The sequence below is a fragment of the Alosa pseudoharengus genome, unplaced genomic scaffold (assembly GCF_046254945.1).
Source record: "Alosa pseudoharengus isolate Yale_2024_CS ecotype anadromous, Long Island Sound unplaced genomic scaffold, YU_APseudo_1.1 YU_APseudo_1.1_scf_1, whole genome shotgun sequence".
Classification (NCBI taxonomy): domain Eukaryota; kingdom Metazoa; phylum Chordata; class Actinopteri; order Clupeiformes; family Clupeidae; genus Alosa; species Alosa pseudoharengus.
The window spans coordinates 4,987,439-5,014,493 of NW_027468564.1; the positions used below are offsets into that span (position 1 = coordinate 4,987,439).

General features: G+C 41.4%; 1 protein-coding gene across 2 annotated transcripts; it reads left to right on the forward strand.

The window, feature by feature from the left end:
* The first annotated feature begins 12,486 nt into the window (after positions 1–12,486).
* On the forward strand, positions 12,487–20,554 carry LOC143136032 (uncharacterized). 2 transcript variants are annotated; one of them, XM_076296473.1, is made up of 3 exons: positions 12,487–12,576; positions 17,415–17,499; positions 18,596–20,554. In XM_076296473.1, the coding sequence occupies exons 1-3, from the start codon at positions 12,547–12,549 to the stop codon at positions 20,083–20,085; spliced, it is 1,605 nt and encodes a 534-aa protein (XP_076152588.1). In that variant the 5' UTR covers positions 12,487–12,546; the 3' UTR covers positions 20,086–20,554. The 2 variants fall into 2 exon arrangements, with proteins under 2 accessions (XP_076152588.1, XP_076152598.1); XM_076296483.1 differs by lacking the exon at positions 17,415–17,499 and having other exon boundaries at positions 12,493–12,576.
* Positions 20,555–27,055: the final 6,501 nt, after the last annotated feature.

Sequence of the window (27,055 nt, forward strand, 5' to 3'; positions counted from 1 at the left end):
TGTGTCAACTAACAACCTTATGTTGATGCTGTAGACAAATTAAGCTTACATTAGTAGTCTTTACTAAAAATCTTTAGTTCACTTAACTTATTGTTTCAGAAGTTGCAGTTGTATAAAATAACTAGGTTAAAATGCATGTTAACAAATTCATTCAAATATGAACTAAGTTCTGTAGATAGGCCTATTGTTTTTTTATTTTAAGATTAGGGTACTGTATTAATTTAATTGTTTTATTAAAAATTGAAAAGAAATTCATCACAATGTATAGGAATGCCTTTTATTATTGATAAAACATGAACAAACAACATTTAAACTCATAAATATTCCACATCCACTGTAGATGAAGAACCTATAAAAAAAAGACGAAGAACCTATAAAAAAGAACATAAGAAAACAATTTTTTAGTCCATGTTCATTTACACAGTTGAAATAAAAGTTTGTTATATCACCTATGAATGCAATCGGCTAATTAATAGCCAAAAGCTAACCAACATGTGCTGCTATGGTTAGCTAAAACTGTCTACAGACAGAAACACCTATTTCAATGATAAAGTTTGAATTAAACTTAGTAGCACCAAGACAAGTATATTTACACGAAAACATATGTGATATTGTTATAATCTGGCATACACACCCATTAGAACAGGGGTGTCAAACTAATTTTGGTTCAGGGGCCACATACAGCCCATCTGATCTCAAGTGGGCCGGACTAGTGAAATAATTGCAAAACATCCAAAACATCCACAGCTTAATTTTTTTCAGTAGGCTATGCTTTACCCTTCAGCCTACATTTGTAGCCTACATAATACCAGGGGTAATATTAGATTATTACACATTTATCCAGAGAGGCCAATGAAATTGAAATAAAATGCATTTCACTCTCATAAACAACTGGTTTATTTTTATAGTTGAGTGGATAGGCCTACATTTTTACATCTGACCACCTGAACCAACTCACCACACAAAACTCAAGTGGGAGCTATAAAGAAAGTTAACATCCTGCCTTAAAAATGTAAATGTGCAAATGTATGAAAAATAAAATGAATTTAACAAACATAAGTTAGCAGTGCATGAGCAATACGATCAACTGATACGATTAGGTTACATCAGATCAAATAATTTTGTAGGCTAGGTGGTGGTGCTGTGTAATAGGCTATCCACCATAAAGGCCAGATCCTGCACCCATTCCGGGCATTTAAATTGCTACTGGTCTGCCTTTTTTCTCCAAGAACTGTCCAATTTCCTCTCGTAGTTCAAAGAAACGCTTGAGTACGGCACCTCGGCTTAACCACCGTACTACAGCGTGGTATGGTAAGCCAGACAGAATGCCATTATCACTAAGAAAACAGTCAAACTGACGGTGAGTCAGACCTCGCGACCTGATTAAATTTACAGTTTGCACAACCACACTTTAACATGATCGATCCAAGTTTAGTGTTTTACAACACAACACTTCCTGGTGCAAAATACAATAAAATGCCCAAACATCTTGTCCTCCGTTTGCAGGCTGCACTTTGTCTCTGAATTTTGTCGCAACGCCTGCTTTTCTCCCGACAATGTAGCCAAACTGACAGCACAGGACCAGTCAACTCCGAACTTTTTTTTTGTTTTTTGGCTGCGCCTAGCGGCTGAATTGAGCATTTCGGTTATTTCTTTGAAAATTCATAACTCCTCACAGGAATGGGCTAGAGATTCTTTTTTTTTTTTGACATCGTCAGAAATGTATTCTCTACAAGTCTGGGCCGGATTAAACCATCTAGCGGGCCGTATGTTTGACACCCCTCCATTAGAAGGTAGCTACCATGAGCTTTGTGGGCGGTGGTAGTGTAGTGGTTAAGGAGCTGGGCTAGCGTGCAGTAGCCTGAAAGTTGTCGGTTCAATTCCCGGCTTCCACCGTTGTGCCCTTGAGCAAGGCACTTAACCCCAAGTTGCTCCGGGGACAATGTGATCCCTTGTAATATAGCTGACATATGTAAGTCACTTTGGTCAAGAAGTGTCTGCTAAATGTAATGTAATGTAATGTAATGTAATGAGCTAACTGTCCGAAAGACTACTAGCATGCTAACAACGGAGCTAATGTTACCTTACTTTTCTCAGGTTAATGTAAGTTAATCACGTAAACAAACATTTATCTAACTATTGGTCAAACTGAACAGAATTTTCGGTTATTTCATCAGAATTTTAATCTTTCAACAAGTCAATCAGAAAGTTCACCCACCATTTGATGTAGTTGCCTATTTGTCACAGCAGCACGAGGCATGGAGTCATTCATCTGGACTGAGAAGCAGGAGGAACGGTTGATGGGCAGAATTTTTTTAGACCCCTCCTCTGCCTTGCAAAAACATAACATTTATCGTTGTCTCTGCTTAACATGATCAGTGCACTGTATATTTCACCTAAATAGTACAATCAACTCATTTCTTTTAGTTATGACATAGAGTTTTCACAAAACACACAAACATTAGTAGTGACCACCTAACATATTTATTACAACTAAATCTGGGTTTAGAGTGTGTGTGTGTGTGTGTGTTGTAGTCTGGCTCACTCAACATGAGTGTGTGTGTGTGTGTGTGTGTGTGTGTGTGTCTCTGTGTGTGTGTGTGTGTGTGTGTCTCTGTGTGTGTGTGTGTGTGTGTGTGTGTGTCTCTGTGTGTGTGTGTGTGTTGTAGTCTGGCTCACTCAACATGAGTGAGTGTGTGTGTGTGTGTGTGTGTGTGTGTGTGTGTTGTAGTCTGGCTCACTCAACACGAGTGTGTGTGTGTGTGTGTGTGTGTGTGTGTGTGCACTCAGCAGGTCTGATCGCGTGTAAGACGTTGCTGTTCATGTAGGAATTTGCTTAACACACTGGCAACCAAATTTGCTTGTTTTCATGATGAGATGTCCTGTATAGAAAATCAAAAAATGGTCGCACTCCAAAATCATTTCTTTTTGCTAATTTATTTTCACATTTAGGTTCTAAAGTAAGTGAGACACTTATCCTATTCTATTAGGAGAAAGCGCAAGGTAAATCTATAAAAGAAATATACTACAAACAAAACCAACTAGATTTTTTTTTATCTTAATATAAGATTAATAACACTTGGTTAGTTGCAAAACTTGGTTTGGTATGTGATAAGTAGTTTTTGCAGTGTGGCTTTTTTATATTTATTTTTTATCTATATTTACCATATTATTGAATAATTAAATAAAGCTTTTCCACACTGGACACATTTATGAAGCTTCTCCAGCGTGTACTAGCATATGGCGTTTAAGACTACATATTAGTGAAAAAGCTTTTCCACACTGGACACATTTATGAGGCTTCTCCAGCGAGTACTAGCATATGGCGTTTAAGACTACATATTAGTGAAAAAGCTTTACCACACTGGACACATTTATGAGGCTTCTCCAGCGTGTACTAGCATATGGCGTTTAAGACTACATATTAGTGAAAAAGCTTTTCCACACTGGACACATATATGAGGCTTCTCTCCGGTGTGAGTCAGCATATGAGTTTTAAGCTGAGAGAGGAGGACAAATGCTTTTCCACACTGGACACATTTATGAGGCCTCTCTCCAGTGTGTGTTAGTATATGGCATTTCAGAGCTGAAGAGTGAGCAAAGGCCTTGCCACACTGATCGCACATATGGGGCTTCTCTCCAGTGTGTGTTAGCATATGGGAATTTAAATGTGCAATTTGTGCAAAACCTTTTCCACACTGGTCACATTGATGAGGTTTCTCTCCAGTGTGAAGAAGCATGTGGGATTTAAAAGTCGAAATGTGAGCGAACGCTTTGCAGCACCGAAGACATTCGTAGGGTCTTTCTCCCGTGTGCGTTAGCATGTGGGATTTGAGGTTAGAGGTTTGCGAAAACGCTTTGCCGCACCGGTCACATTTATGAGGCCGCTCTCCCGTGTGCACCCGCGTGTGGGACCTGAGGTTCGACGCGTGCGAGAAAGATCTACCGCACTGAACGCATTCGTAGGGCTTCTCGCCGGTGTGCGTCAGCATGTGCGCCGAGAGATTCGCGATCTGCGCAAACGCCTTGCCGCACTGGGCGCACTGGAGCGGCCTCTCCCCCGTGTGCGTCAGCACGTGCGTGGCGAGGGTGGAGCCGTGCGAGAACGCTCGCTCGCACCGCGTGCACTTGTGCGGCTTCTCGCCGGTGTGCGTGTTCATGTGGGTGTTCAGATTGGACATTTGTGAGAAGGCTTTGCCACACTGGGCACAGGTGTGCGGCTTCTCTCCCGTGTGTATTCGCATGTGGGATTTAAAATTGGAAATGTGTGAAAAGCCTTTTCCACAATGGTCACATTTGTGTGGCTTCTCTCCCGTGTGAATTAGCATGTGGGTTTTAAGAGCAGATATGTAAGTGAATTCTTTTCCACACTGGGTGCATTTATGAGGCTCTTTGACAGGGTTCTGCTGTTCGTTCATGCTGAGTGAGTGTGTTTTCTGGTGTTTCTTGAGTTCTTTCAGGGCTGTACAACTCTTCCTGCAGACATTGCAGTGGTGCATCCTTCCTTGGAGTCGCAGGTTGAGATGATCATTCTGTCCATAGATCTTCTGTTGTGTTCCGTGTGGATATTCTGATGCACCTGTAAGAGTTACCATAGAGACTTAGAATTAGAATGAGGGAGTCGCAGGTTGAGATGATCATTCTGTCCATGGATCTTCTGTTGCAGGCAGTCTGGGTGTTCTGATACACCTGGAAGAGTTACCATAGAGACTTAGAATGATAGACAGACGTTGTGTGTGTGAGTGTGTGTGTCATTTGGACTCGATGTTTAGTAACTCGACTACAACACTGACTATAACCTATAACAATAGATTAGATTAGATTAGATTCAACTTTATTGTCATTTAGCAAATTAGGCCTACAGGTACAGAGCCAATGAAATGCAGTTGACATCCAACCAGAAGTGTAAAAGAAGCATTAAATACCAAAGTGCAGTTATGTAGACAATAGAGATTAATTATGTACAGTATATAGTTAGATAAATACTGGTCTTCCATATGACGTCTTTAGAACACAAAACATACCTGAGGTGTCAAATGTTGAGTTACTCCAGTCTAGATTTTTTGACGTTAATCACTCTTATGATGCTATTGTCTATCCATAGTAAAGTGCATGTTTTGAAGTTAACTGATGGTCAAATAAACCAAAAATCCGATATTGTTTGCACCCCCAAGTGGTATGTGACGTAAGTTTGTGTGAAAGAATACATACATCTAATAAGCTATATATGTATTGCACAGGTTTATGAGCAGGTTATGGAATATAAACAAATAAATATATTGTGCAGTTTTGGATGTTAGCAGTGCAAGGGCATTAAAGAATATGAATATGAATAATAGTTAAATCATATGAAGGGATCAGATGTTTTTTGCGGCTCCAGATAGATTTTCGTTTATTAGTTAATGGTCAGAAAATGTAGCCTGGGTTTTCCCATGCTGCCTTGTGCGCAATTTTATTCACGCTGCTAGGCAGCCTGAATTCCATGGACTTCGTTTTCACCTCAACGAAGGAACCAATCACAGAACGGAGGAGGGACAGCAAGACGATGACGACACACCGAAGCGGTTATGAGCTACGTACAGACGCATTTGATAGACATTTGTAGCGCCCAAAACGACTCTCGGCATTCGTAAACCACGTTTCAAATGCGAGAAAATGAACGTGTAGTTCCCAGACACCATATCAATGAGATGAGGTCTGACGTTAGCCAGGCTACAGAAAATGTCTAACCCATGAGAAATGCATAACAGCCTAGAAAGGTAGGCTATTGGACAAATTCCTATGTGGGTCGTTCAAAAATCTCCAAGAGGAAAAAATATATAGGCTATTTGTGAAGATGCTGACTACATCTTCCCTGTTTTAGGACACTTTTTTTAATTCACTGCACTTTTTGCACATATTCCTGTCAGCGTGTTCGCTGAATAACTGTTTGCAGGTGTGGGTAATTCATTGTTAATGAGTTAATTGGGCCACACCCATTTTGGTGCTCTTTAAAAGGGGTGTTGGTGTGTGAAGGGGAAGAGGGAGGTGATGGATGGATTGAACGGTGGGATGTCTCGTCGCAGCACAGACCATCGGGAGCGGAGTCGGTCTCCTCGGGAAAGGGGAGAGAGTAGTGGCGCAAATGGCGAGCTCTTGGATGAGGGTAATGGAGTGGAGACGGAGGGAAGTGATGGTAGTTTTCTTGGAAGTGATGTAGATTCTGTGGCAGAGATGGAAGCAGTAGACGAGGGAAATTCAAAACAGGAATGGCAGGTAAAAACGAATGGAAAGAAGAAAGACAACAAACGAGGTCATGATGATTTCACAAAAAAAGCGCCATTTACATCTGGTGCATCAGACGAAGAACGGACCATGATGATGTTCATACAGAGTCAGATAAAGATAGCGATGCAAAGCGAGTGGCAAGGCAAATCGACTTGAAGGTAAAAGTACAGTTCGATTCCCCTAGCTCTATCAACCCCCTGAAAATAACTAAAGCACTTCATGAAGCTGTAGGGACAGTAAGGGTTACACCATTAAGGGATGGTAGCTTAATCATTGAGTGTTCTAACATTACACAGCGGGATAAGTTACTTGGGATGAACGAGATAGAAGGAAAGAAAATTAAATGTATTGAATGGGAGCGTAAAAAACTACAGCTTGGAGTAGTAACAGGGGTGTCCACAGACTTGTCGTGCGAGGATATTTTGAGAAATGTGTCAGGAGCAAATGTGGTCAAATGTAGAAGGCTGATGTACACCCGAGAACAAGTTAAAAAGGACAGTCTTTCCATTCTGTTGTTTTTTGATGAGAAGGTACTGCCAATTAGGATTAGAGTTGGGTATATGAGCTTTCAAGTTCGTCCATACATCCTACCGACACTGCAATGTTTTAAATGCCAGAAGTTTGGGCACGTGGCAGCCATTTGTAGGGGGGAAAAGCGATGTGGCAAATGTGGAGGAGATCATAAGTACGGTCAATGTCAGGAAGGCGTTAGCGTCAAATGTTGCAATTGCGGAGGATCACATAGCGCTGCATACAAGGGGTGCCAAGCACACAAAAGAGCGGCTGAGGTACAAAGAGTAAAGGTAGAGGAGAAACGTACTTATGCAGAGGCTATTCAGAAAGTGGATGGGAAAAGAAAAGCTGAAACAGGACTCCAGGGGCAAAGTCATAACGTTTCATATCAGTGTAGCAAGGAAACCTCTAGGCCCACAGGTAAGGAAATGATACAAGTGGATAGCGTGAAATTCTTGGCATTTCTCGCTGAAGTCATAAATTGTACAGCATTGACAGAAAAGAAAAGTGAGAAGATTAAAATCATCGTTAAGGCTGCACGAAGGCATTTTTCTGTAGGGGCGGAAGTTTCATTTGAAGAAATAAGCAGAATTTTAAATATTCAACAAGGTGTTCAATCAGCATCACAGCCAGCACCATGTGGAAATTCTTAATGGTTTTCAGCATCTTACAGTGGAATGCTAGAAGTCTCTGCTCTAATGGGCAGGAACTTAAGAAGTTTGTGGAAGATTTGGATGCCAGGCCTAATGTAATATGTGTGCAAGAGACGTGGCTTAGGCCTCATTTGGACTTTGTGCTGCAAGGGTATGTATTGGTGCGCAGGGATAGGGAGAAGGGCCCAGGTGGAGGGGTGGCTGTATTTGTCATGCAGGGACTGGGCTACAGAACTATTAAGGTAAGTAGAGAGGTGGAGGGGATAATCATTGAGGTATGGATAGGTAATTCCAACTTTTTGGTGGTTAACTATTACAACCCTTGTGAAGCATTAAACAAAGATGTTCTTGATGAGTTCCTGGGTGATGTGTCCCATAAGATGATTTGGTGTGGAGACTTTAATGCGTATAGCACACTGTGGGGGGAGTACAGAAACCAATAGTAATGGTAAGGTAGTGGAGGAAGTGAATCTAGAATGAATTGTAGTGCTAGATTGATGAGTTTTAATGTAGAACAGTGTGGAAATGTCAATGATGTTAACAGCAGGATTACAGAGATATTGCACTCTTCGGTCTTTCAATTTATCGGGAAAACAACAAGCTGTGGGCAGCGTAAAATGGTACCTTGGTGGACAGATGAGTGTAGGGAAGCAATACAGGTAAGAAATAATGCTTTTAAAAAGGTCAAATCAACTTTCTCTTTTGCTGACCTGGTTGAGTATAAAAGAGCTCAAGCTGGAGGGTCATAAGGAAGGCAGAGAGAGAGCGGTGGGGAGCGTTTTGTGACACTATTGGAAGAGATACCTCAATCAATGATGTGTGGGGGATGATAAGGAGAATGGGAGGAATTAGGAGGGAGTTTTCTTTACCGGCTATCCAGTTTAATGAGGAAATTATGAGAACAGATAAAGATAAAGCAGAAGCGCTGGCAAAAGTATTTGTTAGATTTCACAGTGTGAATAATTTGTCTCCTGAGGCCAGAGAGGCTAGAGAAGAAATGGTAAGGGTGCATCGCAATGTTTTAGAGAAGAAGCTTGATGTAGATAATTCTTTTGATGTGCCATTTTCTATGTTTGAGTTAAAGCGGGCGCTAAGCGGAGTGAGGTCTACATCTCCAGGTAAGGATGAAATTTGTTACATAATGGTGGAGAAACTATGTCCTCAAGCGCAAATGGTACTTCTGCAACTTTTTAATATGATATGGGAGACAGGGAATATTCCATCTGCTTGGAAGCATTCTGTTGTGGTACCAATTCTGAAACCAGGTGGAAAAAAGAGAGGCGACTAGCTACAGGCTTATTGCTTTAACCTCTAATCTATGTAAGATAATGGAGCGAATGGTCACAGAGAGGTTAACTTACATTGTTGAAAAGAGAGGCTTAATCAGCTCATGTCAGAGTGGGTTCCGTAGGGGAAGGATGACTATGGACCCTGTGCTGTGTCTGGAAGACACTATAAGGAAAGCCCAAGCAAATAAAGAGCAGGTTAATGCTGTTTTCTTTGACATAGAAAAAGCATATGATATGCTATGGCGTGAGGGGCTCCTTATTAAGTTAAAAGCAATGGGAATAAGTGGCAGACTGTATAATTGGGTCATGGACTTTCTGTTAAACAGAACCATTGAGGTGCGGGTTGGACAATCACATTCTAATATTTATCATGTGGATAATGGTGTCCCTCAGGGCAGTGTATGCTGCCCTCTGCTGTTCAGTATCATGATTAATGACATTTTCTCAGACATGGACGTTAATATTGGAAGATCTTTGTATGCAGATGATGGAGCACTGTGGATCAGGGGGCGAAATTCAGCTCATATTAGTCAAAAACTCCAGGCAGCAGTTAGTATTGTAGAGAATTGGGGCATTAAGTGGGGCTTCCGTTTCTCAGTGGAAAAGACACAGGTTATTTGCTTTACCAAAAGAAGAATTGTTCCCCCTGTACATATTACTCTGTATGAACAGCCACTCAAACAAGTTGAGGTAGTGAGGTTCTTAGGGGTTTGGATGGACTGTAAGCTGACTTTCAGAGACCATATTCAAAGAATTGTTGTTAAGTGTAAAAAGGCAGTAAATATACTCAGGTGCCTAGTGGGGAGCGACTGGGGTGCCACGATGATGTCGTTAAAACATGTATATATTGCACTTATCAGATCTACTTTGGATTATGCGTGCATTGCGTATAGATCAGCGGCAAAGACACATTTGATGAAACTTGATGTAATTCAAGCACAGGCCTTATGCGTGTGCAGTGGGGCATTTAGGACCTCATCAGTCCCCGCTCTCCAGGTAGAATCAGGGGAAATGCCCTTGGTTTTGAGGTGTCCGCAGTTGGCCATGGTGTACTGGACGAACTTGCAAGGCCATAAAGAGGATCACCCTACTAAGCATATTCTGACTCAGTGTTGGGAACACGGCAAAGCAAACTTTAATAGTTTTTGGTGGATTGGGAATAGCCAAGCTGGAAAACTTGGACTAACTAAGTTGTCTCATAGTTCTGTGGTTCCACTGCCACCTACCCCTCCCTGGTTTTTTGTTATGCCCATAGTGGATATCGTTTTAGTCAAAATGTGTGATGAGGTTGAGGAGGAAAGGGATGTGAAACATTCTCACTAATGTGCATATACGCACCGAATATCCTGACGGGGTTCAAATTTTTACAGATGGTTCTAAAGACCCTGCTACAGGGAAGAATGCAGCTGCAGTGTTTATCCCAAAGTATAAGAAAGAAATTCAAAAGAGACTCTCTGACCACCTTGCAGTTTATTCAGTAGAGCTATTTGCAATCTGTCTTGCACTAGAATGGATTGAAGAGGTTAAGACCCAGTGTAATGTTATTTGCTCTGATTCATTGTCAGCATTGACTAGTATTCTGCACGGCAAGTCAGTGTGCAGACCTGACCTACTGTATGATGTTCTTCAAAGTCTTTTTAGACTGCATCAGCAAGAAATTTTAGTTATTTTTGCATGGGTTCCATCTCATTCAGGTATTGAAGGGGATGAGGTTGTAGACCAGCTTGCTAAAGATGCTTTAAATTCTGAGATTCAGATTAACATTCCACTCAGTAAAGCAGAAGTTAAGCATATCATAGTAACTAAAATGATAGGCGAATGGCAGGGGCAGTGGGACAGGGAGAGTAAGGGTAGCTTCCTTCGCACTATACAAAAACAGGTGCCCACCAGAAGACCGTGCAGCGGGAGCCGAAAAGAGGAGCAAATAATAACAAGGCTTAGGATATAGACCACACTAGGCTGCACCATCATCTTCATGTTATTGGCAAACATGCCACGGGCCATTGTGATAGGAAATGGAGACAGTTCAACATGTTTTATTAGTTTGCCCAGCGTACAGCATAGAAAGAAGTATATTACTAGAAGAGGTTAGAGAACTGGGGCAGGCCAGGCTCTCTCTTGGGTTTACTCTCCTTCTCTATGCCTTCTGCCTGGAGATCTGTATTTAAGTTTCTCAAGAACACAGGACTTTTTGTTAGGATTTAGTTAATGCTACTCAGAGTATTATTTATTTTTTATTTTTTTCCTTTATTTTCCTCAATTATTATTATTCCTTTTCTTTGTCACTCCTTCGTTGAAACTCCATACCCGTAGTTATGTAAATGTCCAGTTGGTGGCGGTAAATGCAACCGTGTGTATGCCAACCCCACAAGAAGAAGAAGAAGAATGGTTGAGGGCAGAAGGAGGTAGAATGGAGGTGAGCAAGTGATTGCCCCTGCTCTTAGGCCTAACTCTCTTTTTGTGATTTGCAGCAGTTTGCCCTATAATTGAAAAGGGTTGTCAAAGTTCATTTTGAGATAGTTTTTGAAGTTTAGTGATTTGAGATTTTTGTTTGGAGTTTATTTTTTTCTTTTCTTTTCCGATTTTTCCATACTGGTCCATGCATGCTCAGCTGCTAAGGTGGAAATAAAACCTGGCTATGTTTGAGAAACATCACCACTGTCTCCTATTTCCATCACCGCAACGCCATCCCGACCACAGATGGGTATTTCAAGTATGTGGTTTAGTGACAAACAAGTTAACTCAGAATAAATGGTAAACCTCCTAATAGAAGAGCTGTATGGCTTCATTCTCCTAAAAACAATGTCATAGGGCTCTTGTTGTAGGAGGTTTACCACTTTCAGTTAATTTGTCACTAAACCACATACTTGGAATACCCCCCTGTTAGTGATGTTTTTGTGAGTGATTTTGTTTTTGACAGTAAATAGACCTGCTTGTTCATTGGCCGCTGTGTGAAATTCAATAGCTATAGCACTAGGAATTCAACATCTCCGGTGTTTATTTGAAATCTATCTATCATCTACATCATAGACTGTATACAATTAGAATGTTGCCGCTGGACTATCAATCCACCCATGTTTCTGCAGTGAAACTCCATACCAAGAGGGGGCAGTAATGCGTAGTTGTGTGTTTGGTTTGCCAACCACAAGGAATTCCATTCACCAAGGTCAGAGAATGTCTAATAAGGGGAGAACCGCCACTCTCGGAACTGGTTGCAGTTCCTATTCTGGTTCCACGTGAGGGCGTTCACTAATAAGTGCAGAATGAATGGATGTCTACGGAGCTGTACCCCTCATAATCCACTTTTCTTGGGATATAATTTTTTTGCCCAGAAATTTGAATGTTGCATTCGAAAGAGGGGGCAGAGAAAATACACACCGCTGAGTATTATATTTTTTTAATTACTTATTTGTTCTAAAAAAAGCCTTTCAAATGCGTCAATGATGTCATTCATTAGCAGAAAGCTACTGACAGACGTCGCAGAGTCCAGCGGTACTTACAGTTCATTGTAAAACTGAAACGGACATTGAGACAGACGTCGCAGAGTCCAGCGGTACTTACAGTTCATTGTAAAACCGAAACGGACATTGAGACAGACGTCGCAGAGTCCAGCGGTACTTACAGTTCATTGTAAAACTGAAACGGACATTGAGACAGACGTCACAGAGTCCAGCGGTACTTACAGTTCATTGTAAAACCGAAACGGACATTGAGACAGACGTCGCAGAGTCCAGCGGTACTTACAGTTCATTGTAAAACTGAAACGGACATTGAGACAGACGTCGCAGAGTCCAGCGGTACTTACAGTGAAATGAAAGAAGAGAATGAAAAAGAGTTTGATCATGAACTTGGAAGTAAGTGGGGAAGATCACGCGAATGCATACATGTACATATAGGATAGAAAATAAAACTTTAAACATCTCTACAACAAACAAACACATCTGTTATGATTACCAATCACTTAAAGTTTACAAAACAAGTTAAAGTTTGTTTCTATGTGCCCTAGATCAAAGGTTACAGCATTCTGAAGATGATGACAAGTGGAGTTTAGATTTGTGCTCTTGAAAAGCTCATTTATCTGAAAGTAATTGTGAAAGATATTGCCAACGTTTTTCTAATTCTATTCTTGTTTTATGTTGCACACATTTCCCCTTCACATCTAAAGGGGTTGTAGTAGACGAACACACAAACCATCCTTCTTCTCCACAAATGCCACAGTGTTTTCTGGTCTTTTGTAAAAGTTATTGTGCCGTCAATAAGCCTATCTCCTACAACACTCATTAGCGAAATCTAAGAGATACGTAGTAGGGTAGGCTATTGGGAAAAAACTGATAGCCTATATCCCCTCCGTTTTTAAAAATAATGGTCTATCACGTAATCTGACCACGCTTAGATTAGGCCTATGTTTGAAACAAAAACGCTGTGGCTAGAAGGAGACATGGCTTAAGACCCCATATGGAAAATGCATATTATTTAATGAGGTTTTATCACTGACAACGATTATTTTTGAAAACTTTGGCCAGAGTTGAGATGTGGGAAAACTCATGGTTTCACTTAGCCTGGCGAGCCAGACCCACATTAAAATGTAGGGTCTGGGCACTCACCGTTCGCAGTGCTCAGTCCGAGGGGCGGGATAATCAGTTGTCTTTGAAATTCCCTCTGCACGCAATAGGACGCAATACAGGATATTTGTTTTCAAGTAGCAGGGAATTCAAGCCAAACCGTTGCAACTCTGCCATCAATCATTATGTTAAGCCCACCAAACGACTCTATACACGATTTCAATGTCCTGATTAAGTTTCGATTTCTGGAGCTCACAAGCCAACGGAGAGTTGCTAGACTAGCCCTGGCAGCAAATGTAATTTGCTGCCGCTAGGGGCGCGTCTAGATTTCTAGGCTAGGTTTTACTTTCATCAAGGGAAAACAGCACTGTTGCATATTGTGGCATGTTGTTCCCTCGTTCGTTTGAAATCTCTGATTGACCACCTGTTCGAGGGATTGACGTTTCGAGGGAAGTGCTGTTGCTCACCTGTCCATCATCGTAAAGCCCGATTTGATTGGTCCGCCAGCTCTGGGGCGAGCATTGTTGCTCCACAACGGAGCAATGCCAGACCGAACTTCCCAACTTCAAATGTTGTGGGCGGGACTAAGTTCGGCTGGCACCCAGGCTAATGAAAGATGTGAATCAGAAGCACAAAACTCAGTCATTATGTTTCAGTGGTCATTACATGGGGGGAAAATCTCCCAGGTGCGTAAGAAAAAAAAACCCTGCATAACTACTCCCATTTCACGCGGTGCAAATTCTCCCCTTCGCTTAAATCTGTCATTTACGCGTGATAGAGGGAGTTACGCGTTTTGGGAGGAGCAACCCCTAAATCTGGCCATTTTTTATATATCCAACTCTTGCACGCATTCTGCTTGGCTTAAGCACCTTTCCAGCTAAAACGTAATGTAGTGTCATGACAAATGTAGTGTCATCAAAACGCCTGCCCCGATTCCCCCATTCCACCTTTATTCTTTTACACTTGTGACGGAACCAAATGTTTTGCTTCTGTGACTACCCTCCTTGTGGTAAAATTGGGGAGCCATGTCGACCCCCCTGTTCCCATCTAAAATTGACAAGTGTGCCTTGAAGGTCATATACTGTTAGGGTTGCCACCTGTGTCTGACAAAAATCCTGGACATTTTGACCATCCAATCGACCTTTTTGTTTGTAAGCAACGGTGCCTTTCGCTAATCTAACCCAAGATAAAAACCGTCATTCTAAGCGACAATTGTATAGCTAAAATTAGTAAGAACGACAATTTCTAGTTATTTGTTTAGTTAATTGCTTTATTTAATAGCAGACCTTTATTATTTTGTTATATTTTCAACAGTTTTTAGTTGTGGACACCTGGGGGCAGTATTGAGAAAAAAGGGGGAATACATAATTAGGTTCTGCTTTTTTGCTAATGTGGAATAAACTTTCTTTTCTCTGTCTCTCCTTGTCCCACACACTCTCCCTCTCCACCTTACCATTTCTAATGAACCTCCACGGTGCGTGCCCCCTGTAACGGTGCGGTTGCCCGTTACGGCTACAGTTTATTTCATACGGGAGCTAAATACAAAGATCGGACAACGTGATTTACAAACACACTTTATTTGCACACACGAACACGAACGGCATCCAGCATGGTTGCAGCAACTGCAAACCACAAACGCATACAGGACAATAAGCCTTACTTTCAGGGTGGCCAACTGAAGGTTGAGGGAACACGGACATTTAGTAAACTTTTCATTGTGTCGGACAATAGCGCTTCCTGGTCTGGGGACGGAGAAAAGACCCGACGGAAAGTCGCAAGGAACATTATAAGGTCGTGGAGTGTGACGTACTGAACAAGCAGAGGTCAAGTGTGCAGGACAAGAGGGGTGTTTGGGACGTTCTGGTTATTTATGATGTGTTTAAGGTTATGAAATGATACAATAATATTCCCTTGTTATGAAACTGTGAGTTTTATGGTATGGAATGTATTAATGGATATTTATATGGAGAAGATGCATTTTGTTAATTAATTGATTGATTGATTGTGCATTGGTTTAGTCGGCAGAGGTAAATTCTCTGGTCGGACTATGGTTGAAGGCAGAAGGAGGTAGAATGGTCTGAGGTGAGCAAGTGATAGCCCCTGCTAATAGACCTAACACTTGTTCTGTGATTTGCAGCAGTTTGCCCCATCATTGAAAAGGGTTGTCAAAGTCGATTGGATATATTTTGGAATCTCATTGATTGATTTGAGATTATTGTTTGGAGTTTGGTTTTTCTTTTCTTTTTCCGATTTTTCTCCATACTGGTTCATGCATGCAGCTGCTAAGGTGGAAATAAAAACCTGGCTACTTTTGAGAAACATCACCACTGTCTCCTGTTTCCATCACCGCAACGCCAGCCCGATCACATTTGGTGTCAGAAGAAACTAGGGGCGCCTCAACAGGGGACAGTGTGGAAGATGCTACGGGAGCCTAAGCAGTCCGAAGATGTCAAAGGCCGCCAGCAGCAGGAAGAACAGCAGGTGAGAGACCTTCCTGAGGGCAACGGGGCATCAAGGCCTAATACACCTCAGCTACCAGTGGCGGTGGCGGTAGAAGAACCCAAGGAACCGAAGCTTCACCCACGAGCTGAGGATGACCTCATACACTTCATCTTGGTCGAGAGAGTGGCAGCAACGTGCATACGGCCGGAGTCTACAGGGGCTCTGCTTCGAGAGGCCCTGCTTCGAGGGGGCCTTGCTCTTCTCGGGACGACAGGCGTCGTCTGCAGAGGAGGGGGGAAGTGTAACGGTGCGGTTGCCCGTTACGGCTACAGTTTATTTCACACGGGAGCTAAATACAAAGATCGGACAACGTGATTTACAAACACACTTTATTTGCACACACGAACACGAACGGCATCCAGCATGGTTGCAGCAACTGCAAACCACAAACGCATACAGGACAATAAGCCTTACTTTCAGGGTGGCCAACTGAAGGTTGAGGGAACACGGACATTTAGTAAACTTTTCATTGTGTCGGACAATAGCGCTTCCTGGTCTGGGGACGGAGAAAAGACCCGACGGAAAGTCGCAAGGAACATTATAAGGTCGTGGAGTGTGACGTACTGAACAAGCAGAGGTCAAGTGTGCAGGACAAGAGGGGTGTTTGGGACGTTCTGGTTATTTATGATGTGTTTAAGGTTATGAAATGATACAATAATATTCCCTTGTTATGAAACTGTGAGTTTTATGGTATGGAATGTATCAATGGATATTTATATGGAGAAGATGCATTTTGTTAATTAATTGATTGATTGATTGTGCATTGGTTTAGTCGGCAGAGGTAAATTCTCTGGTCGGACTATGGTTGAAGGCAGAAGGAGGTAGAATGGTCTGAGGTGAGCAAGTGATAGCCCCTGCTAATAGACCTAACACTCGTTCTGTGATTTGCAGCAGTTTGCCCCATCATTGAAAAGGGTTGTCAAAGTCGATTGGATATATTTTGGAATCTCATTGATTGATTTGAGATTATTGTTTGGAGTTTGGTTTTTCTTTTCTTTTTCCGATTTTTCTCCATACTGGTTCATGCATGCAGCTGCTAAGGTGGAAATAAAAACCTGGCTACTTTTGAGAAACATCACCACTGTCTCCTGTTTCCATCACCGCAACGCCAGCCCGATCACATTCCCCACCACCACCACCCATGTTATGCCACGTCATTTTTGTAGAGCCAATAAGGCTGTGCATACGTTTATGGACGTAGGCACGCTTCAATTAAACTGAAATACACATTTTGCGCATCATGTACAAAAATCCGGGACATTCAGTGTCCAGGATTTTTATTTTTATTTTCCTGGACAGACCATGAAAATCCTGGACAATCAGGAAAATCCTGGACAGGTGGCAACCCTATATACTGTATATCGCAGCAAATCTGGCAGTGTAAAAACGTAGAAGTGAACATTTGACATAATGTGTGCAAACCAGGCTAATTGATCTCTGCTTTTCTGCCGCACTGTTTTGCATGAAATGCTACAATGTTGTTTTGCATGGAATGGCAGGTTGTCAAACAGTGAGTAGTTAGGCTACTAATTCAGTTCCTAGGACAACAGTTGTCATAACAACAACTTGATTGGCTTTGCTCAAGTGTAACTTGTCTTCTGCTACTCTTTCGTATTATCGCTCATTAGCGCCTCTACTGGAGTGGTGGTATAATCAGTCAAACTATGACGAGCCTGTACCACTCTGGGCCCAGTTTCCCCGAAAGCATTGTAGGTAAGTTGTAAAGTCCCTCTTACGAACGTCTTAAGATTTGCGGACTGTTTCCCGAAACCATGGTTGCTTAAGAACGTTGTGAAAACACTCGTAGATCTACGAGTGATCCAGAGTACTCATTACTGATTTTCATGGTCCTACTAACTACCCCTCATACCATTTCAGTTGCATGAAATTTACACAAAACTGCAAACATGGCTTGTTTTATCCTTATTGTTGTCATGGCCATTTGTTTTGGAGACTTCACAATTTGAGACAACATTAACAAAGGATTATATTTCTGGAGAAAATACTGATTGATGGCAGGTGTGTCCCAATAAAAGAGTTTTGAAACCCTCAAAATGTTTTTTTTCTGAAACTAGGGACCCTCTATGAAAACCAATGAGACTTTGGTACAACATTTTAATGGTTGCTCCTTACTGAGAACATGTTTGTCTTCCATTCCACAAAGTTTCATCAGGCCAGGAATAATACTTTTTAAGATATAAATGTCCAAACATGGCCTCCAAGATGAGGCCTTTTAGAGAGTGTAAACAATTAAGGGCGAAAAGACTATGAATACAATAGAATTGAACAAAAATATTTTACAGGTTTTAGTGCAACCATTTTCCTGGATTTTGTCTGATTTGACACGGAATGACCCAACTGGCATTTAAAAATGTAAATCTGCCTGACTCTATGGGAATTTAACAAAGGGGTGTGTTTACTTATGCCCCCTGTATTTTAAGGAAGAACATTATTTACGATACATTATTCATTCACAAATATTAAGGCATTAAAATCCATTTCCAAAAGATTATTTTTTTTATTCCTATTTTTAGTCAACTTTAGCATTGGTGCTAACTTTGTAACATGACTGTAGCTACTAGCCTTAGCTATGTCAGGGAACTAGCGATTTAGCTAAATATATAGCAACATACATCTGTACACAATTTCTACCTTGCATGTTTTTATCACTCACCACTTTTGAATACTTGCATTCTAGGGCTGAAAAACATGTCTCACTATGAATGCCGCTTAATGCAACAAGCAAACCACCAAGGTCAACACTTTTCCACTGGACTTAATCGTTTGTTTCAATTTGTATTTGACCCAGATACAACACAACAGAAGATCCATGGACAGAACAATCAACTCAACCTGCAACTCAAAGTAAGACTGTGTGATGAAGGAAGGCTGCACCACTGCAGAGTCTGCAGGAAGAGTTGTACAGCCCTGGGAGAACTCAAGAAACACCAGCAAACACACTCTGTTAGTGTGAATGAAAAGCACGATTCTGGTAAAAAGGCACATACATGCGGTCATTGTGAAAAGGCATTTACAACATCCACGGTACTTAAGCACCACATGCTTCAACACCCTGGAGAGATGCCTCATAAATGTGTACACTGTGGAAAAGGTTTCTTATACCTTTCAAAGCTGAAATCCCATATGCTAACACATACAGGAGAGAAGCCTCATAAATGTGCTCTATGTGGAAAAGGTTTTTCAGAAAAGTCAAATCTTAAATCCCATATGTTAATACATACTGGAGATAAACCTCATGAATGTATTCAGTGTGGAAAAGGTTTTTCACAACTTTCAAATCTTCAACATCATATGCGAATACACACTGGAGATAAGCCTCATAAATGTGACCAGTGTGGAAAAGCTTTTTCACAACGTTCAAATCTTAAATCCCACATGCTAATACACACTGGAGAAAAGAAACATAAATGTGCTCATTGTGGAAAAGCATTTACAATATCCACAGTTCTTAAACGCCACATGCTTGAACACACTGGAGAGCTGCCTCATAAATGTGTCCAGTGTGGAAAAGGTTTTTCACTAATGTCACGTTTTAAAATTCATATGCTCGTACACACTGGAGAGAAGCCTCATAAATGTATTCAGTGTGGAAAAGGTTTTACACAACTTTCAAATCTTCAACATCATATGCAAATACACACCGGAGATAAGCCTCATAAATGTGACCAGTGTGGAAAAGGTTTTTTATATAATTCAAATCTTCGACATCATATGCGAATACACACTGGAGATAAGCCTCATAAATGTGACCAGTGTGGCAAAGCTTTTTCACAACTTTCAAATCTTAAATCCCACATGCTAATACACACTGGAGAAAAGAAACATAAATGTGCTCATTGTGGAAAAGCATTTACAGTATCCACAGTTCTTAAACGCCACATGCTTGAACACACTGGAGAGCTGCCTCATAAATGTGTCCAGTGTGGAAAAGGTTTTTCACCAATGTCACGTTTAAAAAATCATATGCTCGTACACACTGGAGAGAAGCCTCATGAATGTGTCCGCTGTGGAAAAGGTTTTTCAACCATTTCAACTCTTAAAACCCACATGCTAATACACACTGGAGAGAAGCCTCATAAATGTGCCCAGTGTGGAGAAGCATTTGTAAATCCCACATTTCTTAAACGCCACATGCTTACACATAGAGAAGAAGAGGAGAGAAGAGAGAAGCCTTATAAATGTATTCAGTGTGGAAAATATTTTTCACAAATATCCAGTCTTAAGACTCATGCTCATTCACACTGGAGAGAGGCCTCAAATCAACCTGAAACTAAGTAAGTCAAGTGACAGTGCCGCTGCATTGTCAAGAGTTTCACGGACCTGAGAGAGAAAAACACTCTTATAGTGTGAACACTCTGGTTCTTATATTGTGAACCAGAGCCATATAAAGGTAACTTTATACGGCTCTGGCGTGAGCACTGTGATTCTTTAAAGAATTATAACAGCAATGTTTCACATAGATCTCTGCTTCTTGAGGGAAAAAAAAAGTGCCGGAAATATAATTTGAGACAAATTTATGTTGTTTTAAATCTTGCAGCTAAAAAAAAAACACAAGACGAAATAAAAACATGTTTTTTGTGGAAAATCTTGCCTATAATAACGTATTATCATGCAACCCTGAATAAGTTGTAAGAAATTCAGTTGTAAATCTTACTGTTTCAGTAAAATGTGTCATTGGTTTTTGTTGTCCTTGTAAAATATGCAAATACACATACAAATATGTGAGAGGGGGAAACATCAGGGTTGGAAGAGGGATCTTTTTATTTGTTTATATCAAATTGATTTATTATGACCGCCGCGCAGCGAAGCGGCGGTCATATAGGTTTAGTCAGATTTTTTATTTTTTTTTTTATTTTTCGCATGCCCAAATTTCCGTCAATGAGTCCCGGGACACTGAAAGACCGGGGTACACGAAACTTGGTGGGCATGTAACCCCACATGGATAGCATGGAACCATCGTTTTTTGTTTTGATCTGTAGCCCCCCGCTGGACTGGACCCCCCGAAAGGAGGGTAGGGCAGACACAGTTTTCTGTGAATATCTCAAAAACCGTAGGGTTTAGGAGGACCATTTTTTTTTGTATGTTGATCTCAAGGGGCCATGTCAACCCATTCCATAACCACTCATTTCATGTATAGCGCCACCTAGTTAAACACAAAAAAGTAAAAATGAGGTGTTGTAATTGAAGGTATCTGTGACCTAACATAGTCAAAACTGCACGAAATTGGAAGTGTAGGATCATTATGACACCCTCTGTATGCACACCAAGTTTTGTGGAATTCCGTTCATGGGGGGCCACACAATAAATTAATTTAAGTTACTATACACCAACTGGCCTGTAGGTGGCCGGAGACAGTTTTCTGTGAATATCTCGAGAACCGTAGGGCCTAGGAGGTCCACCTTTTTTATGTATGTTGGTCTTAAGGGGGCATGTCAACCCATCCCATTACCACTTATTTCATGTATAGCGCCACCTAGTTAAAAATTAAAAAGCAAAAAATTAGGTGTTTTCATCACAATATCTCTGGCTGACAAGGTCAAAACTGCACGAAATTAAAAGTGTAGGATCATTATGACACCCTCCGAATGCATGCCAAGTTTTGTGTACTTTCGTTCATGGGGGACCTTACAATAAAATAATTTATGTGTACATTTAGTGACGTACACCAACAAGGGGTCATGTTAACCCATTTCATGTGCACACATGTGCACAAACAGATACACACACACACACACACATACATTCACAGTAATCATTTGTATGACACATACTCACACAGTAGACATATGTACGCTTGCATGCACAGGCACATGCGCAGGCACACACACAAGCACGGACACACACACACACACACCCACACACACACACACACCCACACACATAACATAAACATAACACAAACAATCAAGAATTTCTCAGAATTATGAACAGGCAAGATGGAGGTGGGGTTATATAAAATTAATTTTACATGTGAAATCTATGAACTAATCATGTTTTGGTACTTGTTGTCTAGCAGATACCAGTGAGAATTGAGTGTGGATAATGCAATTTAGTGAGAGAATTAGAATCATATAGGCCTTTCAGCGTGATTTCTTTTTGTGGAAAAAATGTGCTGGACTGGGCGGCGGTCATATTTTGTACCGCTCTGCGGTACATCTAGTTGTTTATTTATATCAGTCCAAATATGTATAAATACATAAATAAAAATATACTTATTTTCATGTCTCTTTTTCTGTTTGAGAAACACAATCTTTATAGGGCTGTATTTTCGGTCACCAGCGCATGGCTTAAAGTTCGTTATTCACACGCGCGAAGTTGAATTCGTTATTTTGCACCTTTATTTTTTAAGCATTGCGCCCAGGGGTGTGGCAATTAACAACCTAGGGAGGGACCTGGCGCATTGTCTAAAAATCGCTATCATACACCACCTAAACCTGGTCAGAAGTCAATGGCGAGTTGTTCATATGCTATTTTAAGAGCGCATGTCAACAGTCATATTGGCAGGTGCACGCACCATCCTTCTATCATTCATGAATCCACACCAGCGCACGTCCATGCAAAGCATTACAAATTGCACGATTACAATGGTAAACATAATTAGAATAAAGATATTACGAAATACTGTACATCTCATGATGAGTAGTTATTCACCATCATTTGCAAAGTGATTAGGGGAGAGGCGAGAGACACGTATGGAGCACAGCTGAAGACGCACTGTCACGAGATATAAGCAACTCCTCTGCAGGATAAATGTTGTTTTATTCAGTCATTTGAGCAACATTAGGGTAAGTGTTGCATTTTCCAGCCTATGTTTTCGATGGTAACCCATTGTCAGTCAATAGTGAAAGTAACTGCATATAACTGTCTTGTCGTTGACTGACTCCTTGGTGAAGTTAGTTTCACTTTGCCAATGAGTTCAAATAATAGACGAGTGCAAATGCGTGAAGGCTATGCTAGGCTTTAGTAAAGCATGGTTTAAGAATGACTATTCCATACGGTCTCGCAAGCAGCCTCCTTCAAATGCGCCGTTGAATGCCAATATACCGATGCATTTATTTGACATATCGCGCGTTGCGCCGTTAAAGGGAATGACAGATGTCATTCTCATTGGTTTAAAATGATGTTACGCCCCAAACACACCCATATGACTGATTAAAAGACCTAGGAACACCTTGTTACGCCATGCGCTCCACTTTTGAGAACGAAACCCCTCCCAATGTGAACTGAACATCCTACTAAATTTGAATAGACTTTTGACGAGTGACGATGCACTTTAGAATGTCATGATAGGGCCCTTAATGTTTGTTTATGTCAATGTGCATATGTTGCTTTATATTTATATTTATATACATGATATGTACTTATTTTCTGTTTGAAAAATGTATAAGGATGTTGCTCTGTTTCTATAAGTTTTAATTCAATAATTCATTTAATTCATATTTTTTTGGTTCATTATCTGTGCATTATGTTTGCTTAATAAAATACTGATGGGTTATCTTTTGAAGGTACAACTGTGATATCACAGATTAATTTGATCACTGTGGGATTTAAAGCACTGAAAGTAGTGGATGGAATTTTGGGTCCTTTGCTATGTGAGGATAGATAGATAGATAGATAGATAGATAGATAGATAGATACAGTGCTCGAATTACGTGGGAGCCAGAGGGAGCCGAGCTCCCATAGAGTGAGGACTGGCTCCCATGAAAGCAACAAAGTCAAAAATCTGAGGGGGTCTCTCATATCTGAAGGTGTCTGGCATTGTAATTTAAACAACCGCTCATTATCCATCCCTGTGCGATCTCTTACCATTACAGACGTGAAATTAAAATATAGGCTACTACGGGACGTACCTCTACCCTACGCTCTTGAACGCAGCATGAACTGGTGCAGCACTTCACCACCGCACCACTATAGACTATATGAGCAAACCGTATACGATCGATTTGACAGCACTCGCAAGTCTGAAGAAGTTACCCTGCTTTGATGCGAGTGTTTTGTCTATTTAGCCTACATAGGCGTTCATTGGGCTAGCCTACATGGTTTGATACGTGCGGAAAAGTCCTGTTTGCTGTTGAACTTGCGCCTTACCTCTTCTATGTTGATTAACAAAGCCATCAATTATGGCCCATAATGCAGCCTACTTCAATGATTCTGTGAACTGATCTGTAGCTATCCTCTGTCATTCAGAGATCCAAGAGTCCCAACACCTGTTAGCAATCTCTGATGGCGGAATAGCCTATTCAATGGCTACCCGACAACATCTCAGTGCAAATTCCAAAATTGTTCGTCTACTTATGCCCACGGTTCAACACACGAGACGACTGAACGCCCAGGTGTTGTTATCACTATGTGTACATTAGCCTATAATAGCCTACTAGAACATAGTTTGGCTGCAATGGCTTTATTAATTTCTGCCAGTTAGTGCATTTTGCCTGTGTATAAGTTATACTACATACATTATTGTGTTTGACACTGAGGATAGCCTATCTGAGACGGTGGTCTGGTTCAAATGAGTTACGTTGTGAAATTGAGACTGGCACTCAGAGTAAATCCTTTAGTCTATTTCTTTGTATTGTGAAATTGAAATGAAATATGGACTATTACAATCAATAATATGTTGAAATTAATGAAAAGAATCAATTTCTATGAAAAATCTCTGTCTATTGTGTATGTGTGTCTAGGCCTATCGTGCGCATATACTGCGCAAAAGCACCACTCGCGCCTAGGCTATTTTATTGTATCGCCTTGTTAGGAGATAGAGAGACCCCCTTAAAGACAAAAAGATAATTCGGGCCCTGGATAGATAGATAATACTTCTTTGTCAGGCAAGTCTGAAATGTTGAATGTTTGATTCAAGTTCAGTGTTTGTGGCAAACTATTTGTTTCTCAGCCGAAGCCATGAAATGGTAGCCTGGAAATCCAGACCCTGGAAATATAGAAAGATTAAGGGTCTGGCCACGAATAATGAAACTGGCCCAACTGGAGGGGCGGCACCAAGGATGCATTGGAAAATTTCACTGCACGCAAGTATAGTATATAAGTATACTCTTTTGATCCCGTCAGGGAAATTTGGTCTCTGCATTTATCCCAATCTGTGAATTAGTGAAACACACTCAGCACACAGTGATGTGAAGCACACACTAATCCCGGCGCAGTGAGCTGCCTGCAACAACAGCGGCGCTCGGGGAGTAGTGAGGGGTTAGGTGCCTTGTTCAAGGGCACTTCAGCCGTGCCTACTGGTCGGGGTTCGAACCGGCAACCCTCCGGTAACAAGTCCGAATCGCTAACCAGTAGGCCAAGGCTGCCCACGACTCTTGGATAACACTACAACCAAGGTTTACTCATTCGTTGCAGAGCTATCGTCATCTGTTTAGCTCACCTCTGGCCCGTCCATGGAAGTATTATATATAACTGGAGAGAGTGATTAAGTCCCGCCCTCCATACAAATGAATGGCGGAGGCTAGCCTAGTAAATCTGGCCAATTCATATTCTGTAAAAAGAGAGTCGTGCGCCAAGTTCCAAAGCTGGAAATGACTCATGGACCAACGTCGAGTTTTATTGGATATTCTGTAAAGTGAGTCGTCCTCTAGTTCAGAGGGTGGCGATAATGCATATACCTTGCTTGCCACATAACAAGAAGAATAAAAAAGTTGCTCGGGAACGTGGAGTGGAGTGGAGTGGAGTCGCCCTGAAGCGCAACTGAATTTCATAGGCTCCTCAAGAAATACGCACTGAGTGACGTTTGGCTGTACCCGCCGGGTAGGTACCCGCCCACCAACATGTACGCGCATGAGAGCTTGTGCCCAACACGGACTTTCGTGCACGGAGCTGGTTCCAATGCTCCATGCGTTACCATACTTGAAAATGGCGTATGCTAACATGCCGAAGCTAATCTGCATGCTCTTGACCCCCTGGGCCTTTATCAGATACACCGATGGGATTGGTTCCTCACGATGCAAGCGGTAAAAGTAACGTGTATCATTACTCATTGCCAGAGTCTCTTGCAGAGACACTTCAAATTGTGCTCTCGCGACGCCTCTGTACTTCCAGGGTAATGAAATGGTAGGGGCCAACAAATTGATTTAAAAAGACATCATTTTCTGAGATCCCTACTCCTAAGTAGCCTAGGGTTTCCCATGCTGCCTTACGCGCGCAATTTTATTCACGCTGCTAGGCAGCCTGGATTCTATGGACTTCGTTTTCACCTCAACGAAGGAACCAATCACAGAACGGAGGGAGGGCAGCAATACGATGACGACACACCAAAGCCGTTATGAGCTATGTACAGATGAATTTGATAGACATTCTCAATGAGATGAGGTCTGACATTAGCCAGGCTAACTCCTAAGAGGGGAATTGAGCAACTTTTGGTCTCAGACTAGATCTTCTTCATAGCCCCAATTGACCCAAGCTACCTCTCTGTCTGCTAACACATTATGCTGTGTTGTTGCTGTGGATGTTTTTTGTTGTTGTTTGTTTTGTTTTGTTTTTCATTCATTTATTTATTTATTTTCTTTGGTCCTTAGTGTATGTTTATGTACCCTTTTGCAACTGCTGTCCTGTGGGTGGGGGTGGGAAGGGATGTTGTAGCCTATATGTTGTCTGTTTTATGGTAAAAACAATAAAAGGTATGTAAAAAAAAGAAGACATAATTTATGCAGTTTTTTTTCTTGTTTTTGGCTTTGTTTCAGGTTCACGTCCAGTTTGCCCTGTCTGGATTTTTCGATGACATTTTCCGATAATGATAACAATCTCATGGTGCTGATATTGAATGTGAATTTCTGCTGTGTGTCTACTGTGTCTTCAATCAGCATCTACATCTGTATTCCTGCTGTCTGTTGAACGGGTGTGTGTTGTACGTTAAGCAGCTGTATGTATCAAGTCAATCTAATCTAATCTAATGCATCCCATGATTCCCTGGTTTGTACATACAGGCGTTTACTCTGGCTGGTTTCGGGGGGGCCAAGTAAGCCCCCCAATATCTTATGACGGAGGTGGCTTTTAACTATTTGGATAGGCTAAGTAAAATACCGATGTTTCAAAGATATGAGTTCATCAGAAACCTGGGATATGTTTGATTGACAACGGGAGAGATGGAACTAACAACTGGCCTTTGGCCGTAGCAACCATCCATTTAACTAACTACTGGCCTTTGGACATAGCAAACCATCCATTTAGAACTAGTAACGGCAGTTTGTCCAGCAAGTTGAGAAATTAGTTGATATGTGTCAGAAAAAAGGAGTTCTAC